This window comes from Halyomorpha halys, unplaced genomic scaffold (genome assembly GCF_000696795.3).
Source record: "Halyomorpha halys isolate HHAL.00 unplaced genomic scaffold, Hhal_1.1 Scaffold197.1, whole genome shotgun sequence".
NCBI lineage: Eukaryota > Metazoa > Arthropoda > Insecta > Hemiptera > Pentatomidae > Halyomorpha > Halyomorpha halys.
The window spans coordinates 570,056-586,072 of record NW_027114299.1 but is presented as its reverse complement, the minus strand read 5'-3'; the positions used below and the strand labels follow the sequence as shown (position 1 = coordinate 586,072).

The 16,017-nt window shown below is 34.1% G+C and overlaps 1 protein-coding gene across 1 annotated transcript in view; it reads right to left on the bottom strand.

The window, feature by feature from the left end:
- The window catches only part of LOC106679359 (venom serine protease), a 23,958-nt gene extending 9,074 nt beyond the window's left edge, over positions 1-14,884 (bottom strand). Inside the window, exons 1-4 of the mRNA XM_067051500.1 lie at positions 14,821-14,884; positions 7,743-7,918; positions 2,985-3,234; positions 1,211-1,405 (exon numbers count right to left, since the gene is read on the bottom strand). Of these exons, the coding sequence (XP_066907601.1) occupies positions 1,211-1,405; positions 2,985-3,234; positions 7,743-7,918; positions 14,821-14,830 (631 nt within the window). The 5' untranslated portion in view covers positions 14,831-14,884. The remainder of the gene's footprint in view (positions 1-1,210; positions 1,406-2,984; positions 3,235-7,742; positions 7,919-14,820) is intronic.
- Positions 14,885-16,017: the final 1,133 nt, after the last annotated feature.

Sequence of the window (16,017 nt, the reverse complement as noted above, 5' to 3'; positions counted from 1 at the left end):
AAAGGAAAATATAATAAAAAACCGGTTACAGGAAACACTTGAATGGATAAATAAGTTTTAAAAGAACAAAACAATAGTACCAATAAAATAAAATAATTGAATGAATAAATACGTTAAAACACACAAATAGAGAGGTAAACATATTAAAATAAATAAATAAAACAAAGAATAATCTGCGAGCTAATTCCCATGCAGGTGATGGTGTATGATCCCCAGGGAGTCCAACATAATATTTTCCGCCAAGATTGCAATATCCCCAATGCTAACACCTAGACCTTCTAAGAAGCTCCTTGTTCTATCTGGTATTGTTCCGCGAGATCCAAACCAGAGGCCTCTCACGGTTAACTCTCTCTCTCTCCGAAGGTCTCGCGAATTTTTCCTTAAGGAAAGGTACGCATTTTTCATATATTTTATTTTTTTCCCTTTCCACTCCACCTTCCTGTTCGAGGTCATTACTTTCAAATCTTACCGTCGGATCCAAGACAAGAGCCGTGTCTCCGACTTTTGTAAACGCGACAATATCGGCTAACACTACCAACAACAATATAAAATCTAAGAGAACATCATTTAAAGCAGAGTAAATTTGCTTAACTGTAAGCCCTAATAGAGCTACTTAAGTTCAATAGTTCTTGAGATATAACTTTTTAAAAATCAATATTTCATAAAAATGTTGTACAGAACATACTGAAAGATCAGTAGTTAGTGAATTCATTTTGAAAAATCTATATCTCAAAAACCATTTGACGAACAGTTGTATGTTAGCACTCAAATTAAAGCTAGTTTACTGGGTTATAAAATAATTTAGTCAGCCGGATTATACTCCTACAATCTATGTTATTAACTTTAAAGCTTTGAAATATACGATCACCCAGGAAAGCGAAACCTATTTTTTATTTATTTAATACTGACTTGCAGTCTTTTATTCATTGGGTGATATCTTAGTTTTTGTTCTTAGCCCTGATGAGGGCTAGAAATTCTGGCCGAAACGTTGGACCTAATAAATACATTTTTAAAAATTTATTTGTATTATTCTCAGATAGCACCTCTAACCATCTTATCTTCATATAAACAGATATAAAGGGAGTACAATGTAGTCTCTGAGGCACCAACTGCTTATTGGTAGCAATTTAAAGTGAAAAAATATCCAGTGGACACTAAGCTCATATTATCCATAAATTTTTATTATGAGATATGAGACATGCACACTTACCAAGAATAAGAATGGCGCCTTTTTCGTCACAGATTTGCTCTGTGTGGATACAGGCAGGTCCGACACTGTTGCTGAAGATGATCTTCCTCGCAGTCAGGACTACCGCAAGGTCGTTCTCCTGGGAAGTAGAATTGTAATCTTCATGTATGTAAGTAGTTTTCAATAGCGGAATATATTCTCCACCGTCATTCGATCCTAAACCATAACAATTGTATTATTATACAATGATTGCAATATTATACATATCAATGCAAGCTAATTGGATCATAATTTTATGGATAAACCAGAATGGCTAGAACCATTAACATAAAAAAAGAAAAGATGTTTTCCTCTCCAGTAAACCAGTTCTCCAATAATTTCTCTCCCCAGTAAAGCAGTTCTCCAATCATTTCCCTCCCCAGTAAAGCAGTTCTCCAATCATTTCCCTCCCTAGTAAAGCGGTTATCCTATCGTTTTCATCCCCGGTAAAGCGGATCTCCTATCGTTATCCTTCCCAGTAAAGCGGTTCTTCTACTGTTTTCCTTCCCGGTAAAGCGATTCTCCTACCGTTTTCCTTCCTGCTAAAGCAATTCTCCTATCATTTTCCTCCTCGGTAAAGCGGTTTTCCTATCGTTTGCCTCCCCGGTGAAGCGGTTCTCCTGTTGTTTTTCTCCCTGGTAAAGCGGTTCTCCTATCATTTTCCTCCTAGGTAAAGTGGTTTTGCTATCTTTTGCCTCCCCGGGGGAGCGGTTCTCCTATCATTTTCCTCCCCCGGTAAAGCGGTTCTCCTAACAATCTTCTCCCACACTGTAAAGTGGTTTCTCATATCATTTTCCTCTTCTGTAAAGCAGTTCTATCGTTTTCCTCCCTGGTGAAACGATTCTTCTATCATTTTCCTCCTAGGTAAAGCGGTTTTACTATCGTTATCCTTCCCGGTAAAGCGGTTCTTCTACTGTTTTCCCTCCCGGTAAAGCGATTCCTACCATTTTTCTTCCCGCTAAAGCAATTCTCCTATTATTTTCCTCCTCGGTAAAGCGGTTCTCCTATCGCATTTCTCCCTGGTGAAGCAGTTCTCTTATTGTTTTTCTCCCTTGTGAAGCGGTTTTTCTACTGTTTTCCTTCCCGGTAAAGCGATTCTCCTACCGTTTTCTTTCCCGCTAAAGCAATTCTCCTATCATTTTCCTTCCCGGTAAAGCGGATCTCCTACCGTTTTCCTTCCCGCTAAAGCAATTCTCCTATCATTTTCCTCTTTGGTAAAGCGGTTTTCCTATCGTTTGCCTTACCGGTGAAGCGGTTCTCCTATCATTTTCCTCTTTGGTAAAGCGGTTTTCCTATCGTTTGCTCCCTGATGAAGCGGTTCTCCTATCGTTTTCCCTGGGCTGGAACGACGAGGAAAAAAATATCCCATCCTTGATAATTCTAGAACGACCCATTTGTGAACTGACTTACTGTTTGGCTGATAACCTACTATTGCAAGTAATGAGAAGATGGTCAGGAGTGGGTTAGCAAAAACACTAATAACACAAATCTTATTTATTTGGACCGTCGGTTTGACCTGAATTTCAGACCTCAGTGATTTTGTGTCTAAAGCGAATGAGTGACAATACAGGAGATATGCCGGAGCAGTCCTGGTGAAGGCTGAAGTTCAGTTTGAAACGTTGACACAAATAAATAAGTTTTCGTTAATTTCTATTTTTTTTTTGGCTGACCGCACCCCTGACCATCTTCATCGCATATTATTCTACGGCCAACCATTAAGTAAGGCCTAATTATTACAAGTAATTTTCTTACTTACGCCTACACCTGTTCTTCACACCGACCGACAGCAACAGGTCGAGATTTCGTTGGACGCAATAGGCAGTCGTGAGAGCGTGGTACTCTGAAAGTATGGTGGCTCCGCAAACCGTACACTCAGTTCGTTGCGAGTGGATGCCAGCCAGCATCGGGTAGTTCTCTTTAGCTTCGACGTCTCGACCTCCGTAGTCAGAACGAGCTTTCTGACGTTTATTATTTCCTCGGCTTGTAGATCCTCCAGTTTTATAAATCTACAAAAGTAAATTAATTGTTTATACATTATACAGCTTAAAAGAAATGAACTCAACATATGATTCATCCAACTATACCGACTGCTCAGCCGGACCTCTCATCTCTCACTAGAAAACAAACTACTAATTTATAAGACTATACTCAGACCTATCTGGACCTACGGACTCGAACTCTGGGGAACAGCTAAACTGTCGAACATCAAACATATCCAATCCTTTTAATCCAAAATCCTTAGAACCATAGTTAATGCATCCTATTACGTTTCCAACAGAACACAGCACCATGACCTTCATATACCTTTTGTCCTTGACCTCATACCAACCAAATTCTCAAAATTCCATACAAACATTTCTAACCATCCTAATCCTTTGGTTCAATCCTTATCTAGTTTCACCCATCCCAACAATCCACCTCGAAGGTTGAAACGGCAGTGGCCAAGAGACTTATTGTAAAATAAAAATGAAGAATCGGAGTTCTGGAAATGGTTTGATTATTCACTTAAGTTGATTGTTTGCGCACATTTAGCGCACTTGCTCAGCCTCCACTGGCTCACTACCAGTGATGTGGCGATTCCGGAACAATAACTATTCAATGTTTTAAATAAAGTTTATGTATTTTCTGTACTTAATGTTTCAGAATTTCGTTTGTTCTTGTAAATATGTATATTAGCAGAAATTGTACCTTCCAATTTATTATTTTTAGTTTAATTAGATTTGATTGTTATTATTTTTTTTCCTATTATTTATTATCGGAAGTGTTAGTCATCTTATGTTTTATGATATAACATACGGTTTTACTTTATTTGTTCTATTCTTATTTTATATATTCTGTTAATTATTGTTGTTCATTTTAATCTTTTCAAATTCATTATTTTATTTTGTTTTATGACGTTTTGTAACTTCATTCTTATTTTGTATTTCACTCTAAGGCTCTAAAGCCTAATTCTGACGCCTATATATAATTATAAATGGATCAATCCCAGATTAAATTAAGAATATTATTATTATTTAGAACTTTATTACGCCTGGGCCCTGTTTCATAATGAAGTGTGGTAACAATACTAATATTTATTTTTTTCATAATAGGGGTTACTATTAGTGATATTTCTGGAATTAAAAAATACCAAAGTTCAAGTTACTATTCTACAAGTCAGTGTAATTGAATTAAGACAAACCTACAAGACTAATAGTATTAGTTTGTACTTTATTATGAAACAGGGCCCTGGTTGTATGGATTAGTAACTAGTCCACCTACACGTATACTTCCTAATATTATTATTATTTTTTTTATAAACATAACAATTGTTTTGAAATGTTTTTTATTTCAGTGTTCTGCTAATTCTATAATGTTTGTATCTATTTTTCATTTAGCCCTGACGAAGCTGTGCAAAGTGGGGTGAAACGTTTAAAAAATAAATAGTTTTTACTATTTTGACACCTTTATCGACCGCCATCTGGACTATTTACCTACAACTATCTTCTTCCAATATAAAATAAAGTTTGATTAAATTAACATTTTTTTTTCTTTAAATTATTTATTTAATGTAATTTACAACTGTAGAAAATAATACAATAGGTAAATATGTATTATGTTTCATATACACTTGAAAATCTTGGGAAGGAACCACGTATTGGTGGTACTTCAAACATTAATTTAAATTAGAAGGTTCCGTGGCCATCTTCTTTTCAGACGCCTCGGAGGATTATCAGGGATGGTTAAGGAGCATCAAGGATTTTACGTAGGATTATGGATTGTAACGATTGGATGCGGGAAGAATTTGATGGTTTGGTGGAGCCCCAGAGCTCAATTCCATATGTCCAAATTGGTCTGATTATTGTAGATTATACTAATATTTTGTAGTGAATGGGAAGTTTAGAGCGTTTGTCAAGTAAGTGTTGTAGCAATCGGAATCTACGAGCAGTTTCTTGTCGTTTCAGTCTTGTGTGTGGATTCCAAGTAAGTCTCTTGTCAAGATGGAGTCCTAAGTATCGAATCTGTTCAACAGGCATTAGTGGTGTATTTAGAAAGGATACTGTAGAACAGGGTGGCAGAGGTTTACGGCGGAGAGTAAAGGTGATCTGGTGGGATTTGTCAGGATTTATTTTGATTCTCCAGTTTTTACACCATTCTTCAATAGAAGTTATGTGTGCCTGTAGTGCTTATGATGCATTAGTTGGGTCGTTGTTTACAGAAAGTATACATGTGTCATCAGCGTATGTTGTTAGAACTGTGGGGTGGGTTGGGATGTCAACTGTATAAATCGTATAAAGAATGGGACCTATGATACTACCTTGAGGAACACCGGCGGACTGAGAAACGATATGAGTAGGCTAGGTAATGATTTACTTTAAAGGTTCTATTAGTGAGGTAGGAGCGGATTATAAGGAAATATGTTGGGAAATTAACAATTAAGTGACTTGTTAAAGAAAAAATGTATTTAATAAAATGTACTTGTTTTCTTCACTGGAATAAATATAAATATTCATTATCATTTTACCATTATTCAAATTGTAAATGTCCACAGATGTTCCTCGGTCCATGTATGTTACACAGCTGTTATCCCAACTATTCCTAACACGATCCTCACCAACGATGCCGATGACCCATGTGTAGTCGCAGTAAATAATAACCTTTCATCATATCCTAAATTCTCCAGTCCCAAATCCCACCAAATCACTTGTCCACCAAATCGCGTTGTAAGCTCGATCTGCGGTATCGCTCACAGTACTTACGTCTGTACGAACAATATTACACACGGAATCTTCATAAAAGCACGTCGATTCCGACTATTACAGCTCTTACTAGACAAACGGTCTAAACTTCCTATCCATTACGAAAAACCGATCTGCACGACTTTAATAACGTACGGAATTGATAATACAGGAGCCCAAGAGGAGAAGAAAAAGGCAGTTATTTCACCCCGACTTTTGATTACTTAATTAAAAACTAGGTATAATTAATAGTAAAAATTGATGAGTCTGCCAAGTATAGGTAGGGGGAATAATGGTGGCTGTATAATTATAATTATTTTTTTATTCGGAGCTCTATATCTACAACTACCAACAACAATAGAAAATCTAAGAGAGCATCATTTAAATTAGAGTAAATTTTCTAAAATGTAAGCTCCAATAGAGCTATTTACGTTCAATAGTTCTCGAGATATAACGTACTGAAATATCAGTAGTTAGTTAATTTATTTTGAGAAATCTATATCTCAGGAACAATGTGACATATAGATGTCTATTAGCACTCAAATTAAAGCTAGTTTAATGAGCTATAAAGTAGTTTATGACGTTTATTTTTGTAGGAGTAGTAACTTTCATGAAACTTGCTAAAATAAATTGATTTACAGTTGTTCGAACAGATGTTTATTTGCCAAATTTATATTCATATGTGAATATCATAAAAACTACTATCCCTACGAATAAACTACTTTATAGTAAGTTAAATTTCCTTTATTTTGAGTGTTGGCAGACATATGAGCATCTTATAGGTCTAGAGATATATTTCTTCAAAAATCTAGCATTTTATACAAACAACTAGAAATTAACATTTTATGAGTTTATTTTGTCAAATATCATAAAAACTACTACTCCTGCAAAGATAAACATTATTAACTATATTATAGTAAATTTAAATTTCAGTACAAACAGACATCTGTACGTCGAATGGTTTCTGAAATAAAGTTTTTCATAAATGAAACCAATTGTCGGAACAGTTGTTAGTTTATAAATTTTGTTTATAAAATTAGTTTATAAACAGTTGTTACAGTTATAAATCAATTTATTTTAGCAAATCTCATGAAAACTACTATTCCTACGATGGAAAAGGTCAGAAACTACTTTATAGTAGATTAAATTAACTTTAATTTGATTGCTAATAGACATCTGTACGTCACATAGTTCCTGAGATATAGATTTCTCAAAATAAATTAACTAACTACTGTTTTTTCAGTACATTTTTATTAAATGTTGCTTTTAAAAGGCTATATCTCGAGAACTATTTGAGGTAATTAGCTCTATTAGGGCTAATATTTCAGAAAATTTACTCTTCTTTATAAAATGTTCTTTTAGATTTTCTAGTGTTGTTGGTAGTTTTAAGATATAGTGCTCCGAATGAAGAATTAATGTTTTTTTAAGATTTTGAAACAACCGCCCTATTCCCTCTATCTATACTTGGCAGACTCATCAGTTTCGACTAGTAATTATACCTAGTTTTCATTAAAGTAATTGGGGTGAGATAACTGCCTTTTTTCTCCTCTTGGGCTCTTGCACTATTTAATTTACCGAGATTACACTGTATTGAGAATAAATATATATATCGATGTATTCATGGATTCATGGCCTCGAGACCTAATGTAGAAATAGTATTAGAGTGCTACCAATGGATAGTTTCTCTACGCGCCTGTATCACAATATTATGATCTTACATCAAATTTACTAGATTTATTTTTATGTTAATGCAGTAATAAATAAAAAAATAAATACAAATAACAAAGATAACTCACCACTGAGCCCCAACTGCAGTTGCAGGTCATGATATCTGGATTGTAATTTCGAAACTTGGCAGATATCGGGTAACCTTTTTTTGTTCTCTCATACATTCCAAACACTTCTCTTGGATAATCCAAAAAACATCCGGTGCTGAGCAAGAGGATCCAGCCAAACAAAGCTTCCTTACAGACTGAAAATAAATACAAATTTAAAATCTATTTACTAAGCTTTCTATTGTAATAATCTTTATTTTTCCTACCTCTTTGTCGAGGGGTAAGCAGGACAAGTCGAGTTGAAATATACAACTCTGTGAATATTGGATAATGCGCTAACACACACACTCCTCATACCTACTATTCTTTATTTTTTTCAATCTTTTGTGGAATAATATGTTCATTGTTACTGATCTTAAATTTCTACTTTACATTTTAGACATTCTAAAAGCTCAGTGATAATAAAAGCGGGTAATGTAGTTTGGCTTTGCTGTAAAGTGTAGACATTTCAATAAAACTTATCTTTACTCAAAGAATTCTCAACTCCACCAGAAATGAGCAAATCTCTCGAAAAGGAAATCGATGGTAGATGGAAATCTTTGCGAAACGAAAGCCCAAAGAGCCAACTACAAATTATTAAAAAGGACGTCAAGCTCTGCGGTACCTCCAGCTGTAAATGCCGTGGAAAGGAGGTTGTTCTAACCAGGCTAAGAATAGGTCACACGAGGCTCACCCACTCCTATCTTATCCCAAAGAAACGCCTCCGAACTGCCAGTATTGCAACAACAAGTTGACAATTAGCCATATTTTCCAAGAATGCCCATATTACACGTCATACCTCAATAGCTTTGGATTAAACCCGGATATTTCAAAAACTCTCAGAAACAGTGATAAAACAATGGGCCCACAACGTTTCATCAACCGATATTCCACCCAACGTTCGCAATATTCTTACCTTAGGTCCCAATTTTTCTAGCCTCAACTCTTCATTAAAAATCATTCCAGAATTCCTCACTGATTTAGAATATATTCACAATAAACCCTTAAAATCCCATTACGACATCATTATCACTAGAGCAGACAAAGGCAACAAGACTGTCATAATGGATCGTGCAGACTACAATGGGTTTACTTTTATTTCATGCACCTACATTCCGGGACCCCACTCCTTCACTAAAGACCAAATTTAAGTAACACCTCAATGATCTCTTACATTCTCAACAGATCAGCTACCACACACTATAAAAATCTTATTTTCTTTAATTCTGTTGCCCCACGGTATGGACTTCCTAAAATTCATAAACCTGAATCTCCTTCTGTTAAACTCAGTAAATTCATACTTCCCTCTTTACAAACCCTCGGTCACAATAATTCTTTTGATATTCCAAATTCCTTTCACCCCGCGATCTTTATTATCTTTTACTATCCCTGACCACTATATATTTGTTTCTTTTAATGTAGAGAGTTTGTTCGCTAATATTATCATAGACAAAGCCCTCCTTTTCGTAGAAGCCAATGGGTCATCCATTGCACCCCACACTTCCCTTAACCGTTTTTCCTTCCTTGAATCCCGTCAACTCTGTTATAAATCTGGTTACCTTACCTTCCAAGGTTTGTTCTTTAACCAAATTTTAGGACTGGCCATGGGAAATCCTCTGTCTCCTGATCTTTCCAACATAGTCCTCAATGATTTGCTTAATTCCGTTATTCCACTCTTTCCGGTTGACATTATTCCTATTAAAAGAAATATGTAGATGATCTCCTCCTTTTCGTTAATCCTGATAAATATGCTGACAAATATCAACAATTTTTTTTTTAATTCTTTTATAAATTAATTATTTAATTATTATTGTGAACAATTTTTTACTGTGGTGCAGCCCAGCACTAGGTTGTGCACGTTACTGATGGAGTTGCACGTGTCCACTGCATCCGTTCTGTAGGTCCTCCTGGTGCGCATTCGTCTGGGTGCCTCTTGCAGTTGCCAGGCTGGTCCAGCCCTCCTGGTCTCAGTCTGGGTCAACTTGTTCCTCTTCTGGTGGCTCGCCGATGTCGGGCGGTCAAGCCCTTCCTATTGTGAAATGATCTGGGCCCATCACCTTCTTCCACCTGTAAATGAACGCCCTGAAGAAGGGATAATTCTCTTCTTCCATCAAGCGGAGGAAGTCCGACTCGACGAGGGCCAAAATCCCGCTCATTCTTGACACCCTGGCCCCGTGTCCTTCCATGGCGGAGCAATCTACTATTACGTGTTCTGCTGTTTCAGGAACTCCGCACGTGGGGCACCAGGGGTCGATGTTCTTTCCAAAGCTATGCAGCTTTTCCCGAAACCCTCCGTGTCCTATTAGAATCTGTGAGACCCACTAGTCTGGGAGGACCTATTTAGCCTTCAATATAGAAAGTGTGTTAGAGAAGAATTTTCTCAAAGTAGCGCCCTTCTTGCTTGCTACCCCCCATCCATTCCACTCCTGTATTGAGTCCTCCTGCAGGCTTTTCTTCCGTAATTTGGGAGTCCCACCGATCCTCTCTCGGAGCTTCTTAGCTAGTAGCATTTCTAGTCCCTGCTTCTTTATTTCATATTTAAGGACATCCTCCCTAATGAAGTCCAGGGGCATCTTTCCGGCCAGCATCTGCACCGCCTCATGTGACACCGTTCTATATGTCTTCGTGACCCTCAGCAGAGCCAATATAGTATAGTGGCCAGTCTCCTCTTCTGTTTCAGCGTGAGGTTTCGACTTCACGCAGGGGATCTATACCTCAGAATACCCAAGATCACTCCTTAATATATGTTAATCGTTGCAAGGTACCTGAGGCCCCAAAATACACCTCCTATCTTACTTAATTCATCAAGTGACAGGGTCACCCTGTACTTTAGACACACCAGGTAAGAAGTGGCATCAAATCTTCTTCTTATCCTCACACCAAGATATATCATATCCTCACCCGGTCTAACCCTCTCTCCTCATCATAAGAAACCCAGACAACAGTGTATCCACTTAATGTTACACTAAACCAACTTACTCAGACAGGCTTTTAAAATACCAGCATTCTAACCATAAAAATATTAGCGTGGCCGAAACCTTATTCACCGTTGCTTACCCTTCTCTGATTCCAAACTCCATGAAAGAAACACACACTGTATTAAAAAAATATATGTATATATAGTTGACCATAAAAATTTATATATAAGAAGATGGTCAGGGTTAGTTTACAAATATTTTTGTTTTTTCACCGCAACCCTGACCGTCTTCTTATATATATTCAACCTTTATTTTTGAACAGCCCTGATGTAGCCCTGCTGGGGCGAAACGTCGGAAAATAGATAGTTGTAAACTATTTTTGTTTCTCTTTTGACCGCTTTCTGCTCTTCCGTAAACTTTCTGATCCTTCTTTACTTCATCTCATGATAGTACAAGAGCTGGGGTAAATAAAGGCCGTTTATTTCACCCAAATTTTTAATTACTTAAATAAAATGAGGTGTAGATAGTTGACCGTAGAATAATGATTGGAGAAGTTTGTCGGGGGGTGCGGTCAGCAAAGAACAACATAAATAAACAAAACCATATTTATTTATTTTATGCCGACGTTTCGACCTGAGTTTCAGGTCTTCATCAGGGCTATATAACAAAAGAGATAACAACAACATTTAGAATAATATACAATTGAAAAGGAATAGTATACAAAAAAATTTAGAATTATACAAAATATTTAATTAAATCATAAATGATAAAAAATTAATAACTGATAATTGAATAGTACAAAATTTTAATTGATTGATATTTGTGGAATTGTATTGTAGTAAATTGAAAACAGTGACAGATGAAATATAATATCATGTAGGTAAGAAGATATGTATAATATCAGATATGCAAGTAGTGCATTTATTTATTTAATTTTTCAATTTTTGAGACACTACTTCCATATCTTATATTATATATATCTTCTTACCTACATGATATTATATTTCATCTGTCACTGTTTTCAATTTACTACCATACAATTCCACGATTATCCATTAATAAAATTTTGTACTATTCAATTATCAGTGATAACTGATTTTTGTCATTTATGATTTAATTCAATATTTTGTATAATTCTAAATTTGTTTGTATACTATTCCTTTTCAATTGTATGTTACTCTAAATGTTGTTGTTATCTCTTTTGTTCTATAGCCCTGATGAAGACCTGAAACTCAGTTCGAAAAGTCGGCATAAAATAAATAAATATGGTTTTGTTTATTTATGTTGTTCTTTGCTGACCGCACCCCCCCCCCCCGACAAACTGCTCCAATATTTAAATAAAACTATGTATAATTACTAGACAACATTGATGAGTCTGCCAAGTATAGGTAGGGGAATAACAAATGACAGCTGTTTCAAAACGTTAAAAAAAATTAATTGTTCATTCAGTACTCTGTATTTTTATAACTATCGACAACACTAGAAAGCCTATTAGAACATCATTTAAATTAAGGTAAATTTACTAAAATATGAGCTTTATTAGAGCTATTTATGTTCAATAGTCTACGAGATACAGATTTTAAAAAGAAATATTTCATAAAAAATGTACTGAAAAATCAGTTGTTAATGAATTTATTTTGAGATATTACTATGTATAATTACTAGTCAAAACTGAGGAGTCTGCCAAGTATAGGTAGGGGGAATAAGAAATGGCGACTGTTTCAATACCTAAAAAAAATTTTCATTCAAAGCTCTATATCTTAAAAACTACCAACAACACTAGAAAATCTTAAACAACATTATTTAAAGAAGAGTAAATTTTCTGAAATATTAGCCCTAATACAGCTATTTACGTCTAATATTTCTCGAGATATAGCCTTTTAAAAAAGCAACATTTGTAGTCAGTTAATTTATTTTGAGAAATCTATATCTCAAAAACCATTCAGCGTACAAAAGTCTATTAGCACTCAAATTAAAGCTAGTTAAATATACTATTAAATACTTTATAATGTGTATCTGCGTAGGAGTAGTAGTTTTTATGATAATTGACAAGATAATTCACAAAATATTAATTTCTAGTTGTTCGAATTCTTGAGTTATAAAAGAATATATCTCATGAACCATAAGACGTACATGTTTCTGCCTGCACTCAAAATAAAGGTAATTTAACTTACTATAAAGTAGTTTATGACACGTACCTTCGCAGGGATAGTAATTTTTATGATATTCTCATATGAATATAAATTTTTTGCATGAAATTTTGTCTAAACCACTATAAATGATATTTTTCTAGAAAATATTATAAAACTACTACCCCTACGAAGATAAACATCATAAACTACGGTACGTTAAACTAGCTTTAATTTAAGTACTAATAGACATTTGTAGTTTTTGATACAATAGTTTTCAGATATAAATTTTTCAAAATAAATTCACTAACTAGTGATTTTTCAGTACATGTTTTTGTGAAATTTTGCAAGACGTACAGATGCCATCAAATTAAAGCCAGTTTAATGAGCTATAAATTAGCTTATGATATTTAAAAACAATTTTGATCCTTTTTCTCAACTTTATTCTTTTTAAACTTCCAACGTTTCGACCACTTAGGTCACTTTCAAGGATACCTCTGTTTGGAGTTAGCAACAGTAAATGATAGAAAGGAAGGTTGTTAATAAAAGTTTTAAATTTAGGAAAGAATTATACAGAAAAAATTAAATGGGACAAAGGCAATTTTCCGGCAATTTTAAAAATTTTAAAGGAAAAAATGAAAACAAAGTAGAGGTATCCTTGAAAATGACCTAAGTGGTCGAAACGTTGTTTGAAAGTTTAAAAAGAATAAAGTTGAGAAAAAGGATCAAAATTGTTTTTAAATAAGCTAAACCACTGTCAAACAAATATATTAATAAAAATTATCTAGTAGTTTATGATGTTAACCTTCGAAGGAGTAGTAGTTTTCATCATATTTTCCAAAATAAATTTACAAAATGTTGATTCCTAGTTGTTCGGACAGGCTTTTTGGATTTATGAAGAACTAGTGAAAAAAATGGGTGCTAATAGACATCTGGGGCCTGTTTCATAATGAAAACTAATAGTATTAGTTCACAGTACAAGTCAAGAAACTAGTATGGTAATAATACTAATTCTTATTTTTTTTCATGATATGGATGACTATTAGTGATATTACAGGAATTAAAAAATACTAAAGTTCAAGTTACTATTGTACAAGTGTGTAATTGAATTAAGATAAATATACAAGACTAATAGTATTAGTTTGGACTTTATTATGGAAAAGGGCTCTGTAGGTATCATAGTTCCTGATACATAAATTTTCCACAATAAATTCACTAACTACTAAGTTTTCAGTACAATTTTAATGAAATTTTGCATTTAAAAGGCTATATCTCGAAAAATATTAAACGTAAATAACTGTATTAAGGGTAATATTTCAGCAAATTTACTCTTCTTTAAATAATGTTGTTTAAGATTTTCTAGTGTTGTTGGTAGTTTTTAAGATATAGAGCTTCGAATGAAATTTTTTTTTTGGTATTAAAACTTACTTGGAATCCACACACAAGACTGAAACGACAAGAAACTGCTCGTAGATTCCGATTGGTACAACACTTACTTGACAAACGCTCTAAACTTCCCATTCACTACAAAAAATTAGTATACACTACAATAATCAGACCAATTTGGACATATGGAATTGAGCTCTGGGGCTCCACCAAACCATCAAATTCTTCCCGCATCCAACCGTTACAATCCAAAATCCTGCGTAAAATCCTTGATTCTCCTTATTACATCACAAATAAACTCATTCATAAAGACCTTAAGATCCCATTCGTTGCAGATTTGACCCAAAACAGATATGCGTCTTTTTATTCCAAACTCCTTAACCATCCGAATCCATTAATAATATAGAGCTTCGAATGAAATTTTTTTTTTGGTATTAAAACAGCCGCCATTTTTATTCCCCCAACCTATACTTGGCAGACTCATCAATTTTGACTAGTAATTATACGTAGTTCTCATTAAAGTAATCAGAAATTGGGGTGAGATAACTGCTTTTTTTCTCCTCCTGGTCTCTTGTACTACCAGAAGAGAGTTTAGAGTTTTTATTCGGATTTCTAATTTGTACTTACCTGTTTCCATATTAAACTGGTCCACCAACTGCAGAGTGCTCTAGTTTACAGACTGTGACCAAATAATTGAAGTTCAAGAACCGTGAAAGACGAGCATTGAAATTATTATATACGTTCTCTGTCATTAAATCTATTGTTATTTATAATTGCTTAGTAATGTTTGGTTTTAGAAATGTGGGATCATTTGACATCTAAAGATTTGGAAGTCACAATAATGTCAAACATGACAATATACATCGATATATATTTATTCTCAATACAGTGTAATCTCGGTAAATTAAATAGTGCAAGAGCCCAAGAGGATTATTACTCATTACTTTAATGAGAACTAGGTATAGTTACTAGTCAAAATTGATGAGTCTGCCAAGTATAGGTAGGGGGAATAAAAAATGTCGGCTGTGTCAAAACGTTAAAAATAATTATTTTTTTATTTGGAGCTCTATATCTTTACAGCTACCAACAACAGTAGAAAGTCTGAGCGAGCATCATTTAAAGTAGAGTGGATTTTTCTAAAATATGAGCCCTAATAGAGTTATTCACGTTAAATAGTTTTCGAGATATAACTTTTTTAAAAAGCAATTTTACAAAAATTGTACCAAAAGATCAGTAGTTAGTGAATTTATTTTGAAAAATCTATATCTCAACCATTTGACGTATTGATGTCTATTAGTACTCAAATTAAAGTTAGTTTAATGAGCTATAAAGTAGTTTATTTTCGTAGGAGTAATAGTTTAATCTAACAATATTTAAAAACCGCTTGCATTTGAAAAACGACATGAAATTTGCTAAAATAAATTGATTTATAGTTGTTCTTACAAATTTTCATTTGCTAAATTTATGTTCATATGTGAATATCATAAAAACTACTACCCCTACGAAGATAAGTGTCATAACCTATTTTATAGTAAGTTAAATTTCCTTTATTTTGAGTGTTGGCAGACATATGTACGTCTTATGGGTCAACAGATATACTTTTTCAAAAATTCAACATTTTATACGAAAAACTATAAATTAACATTTTGTGAGTATATTTTGTCAAATATCAAAACAACTACTAGTCCTACAAAGATAAACATCATTAACTATTTTATAGAAAATTGAACTAGCTTTAATTTAAGTGCTAGCAGATATCTGTACGTCCAATGGTTTCTGAAATAAAGCTTTTCATAAATCAAACTTATTGTCCGAACAACTATA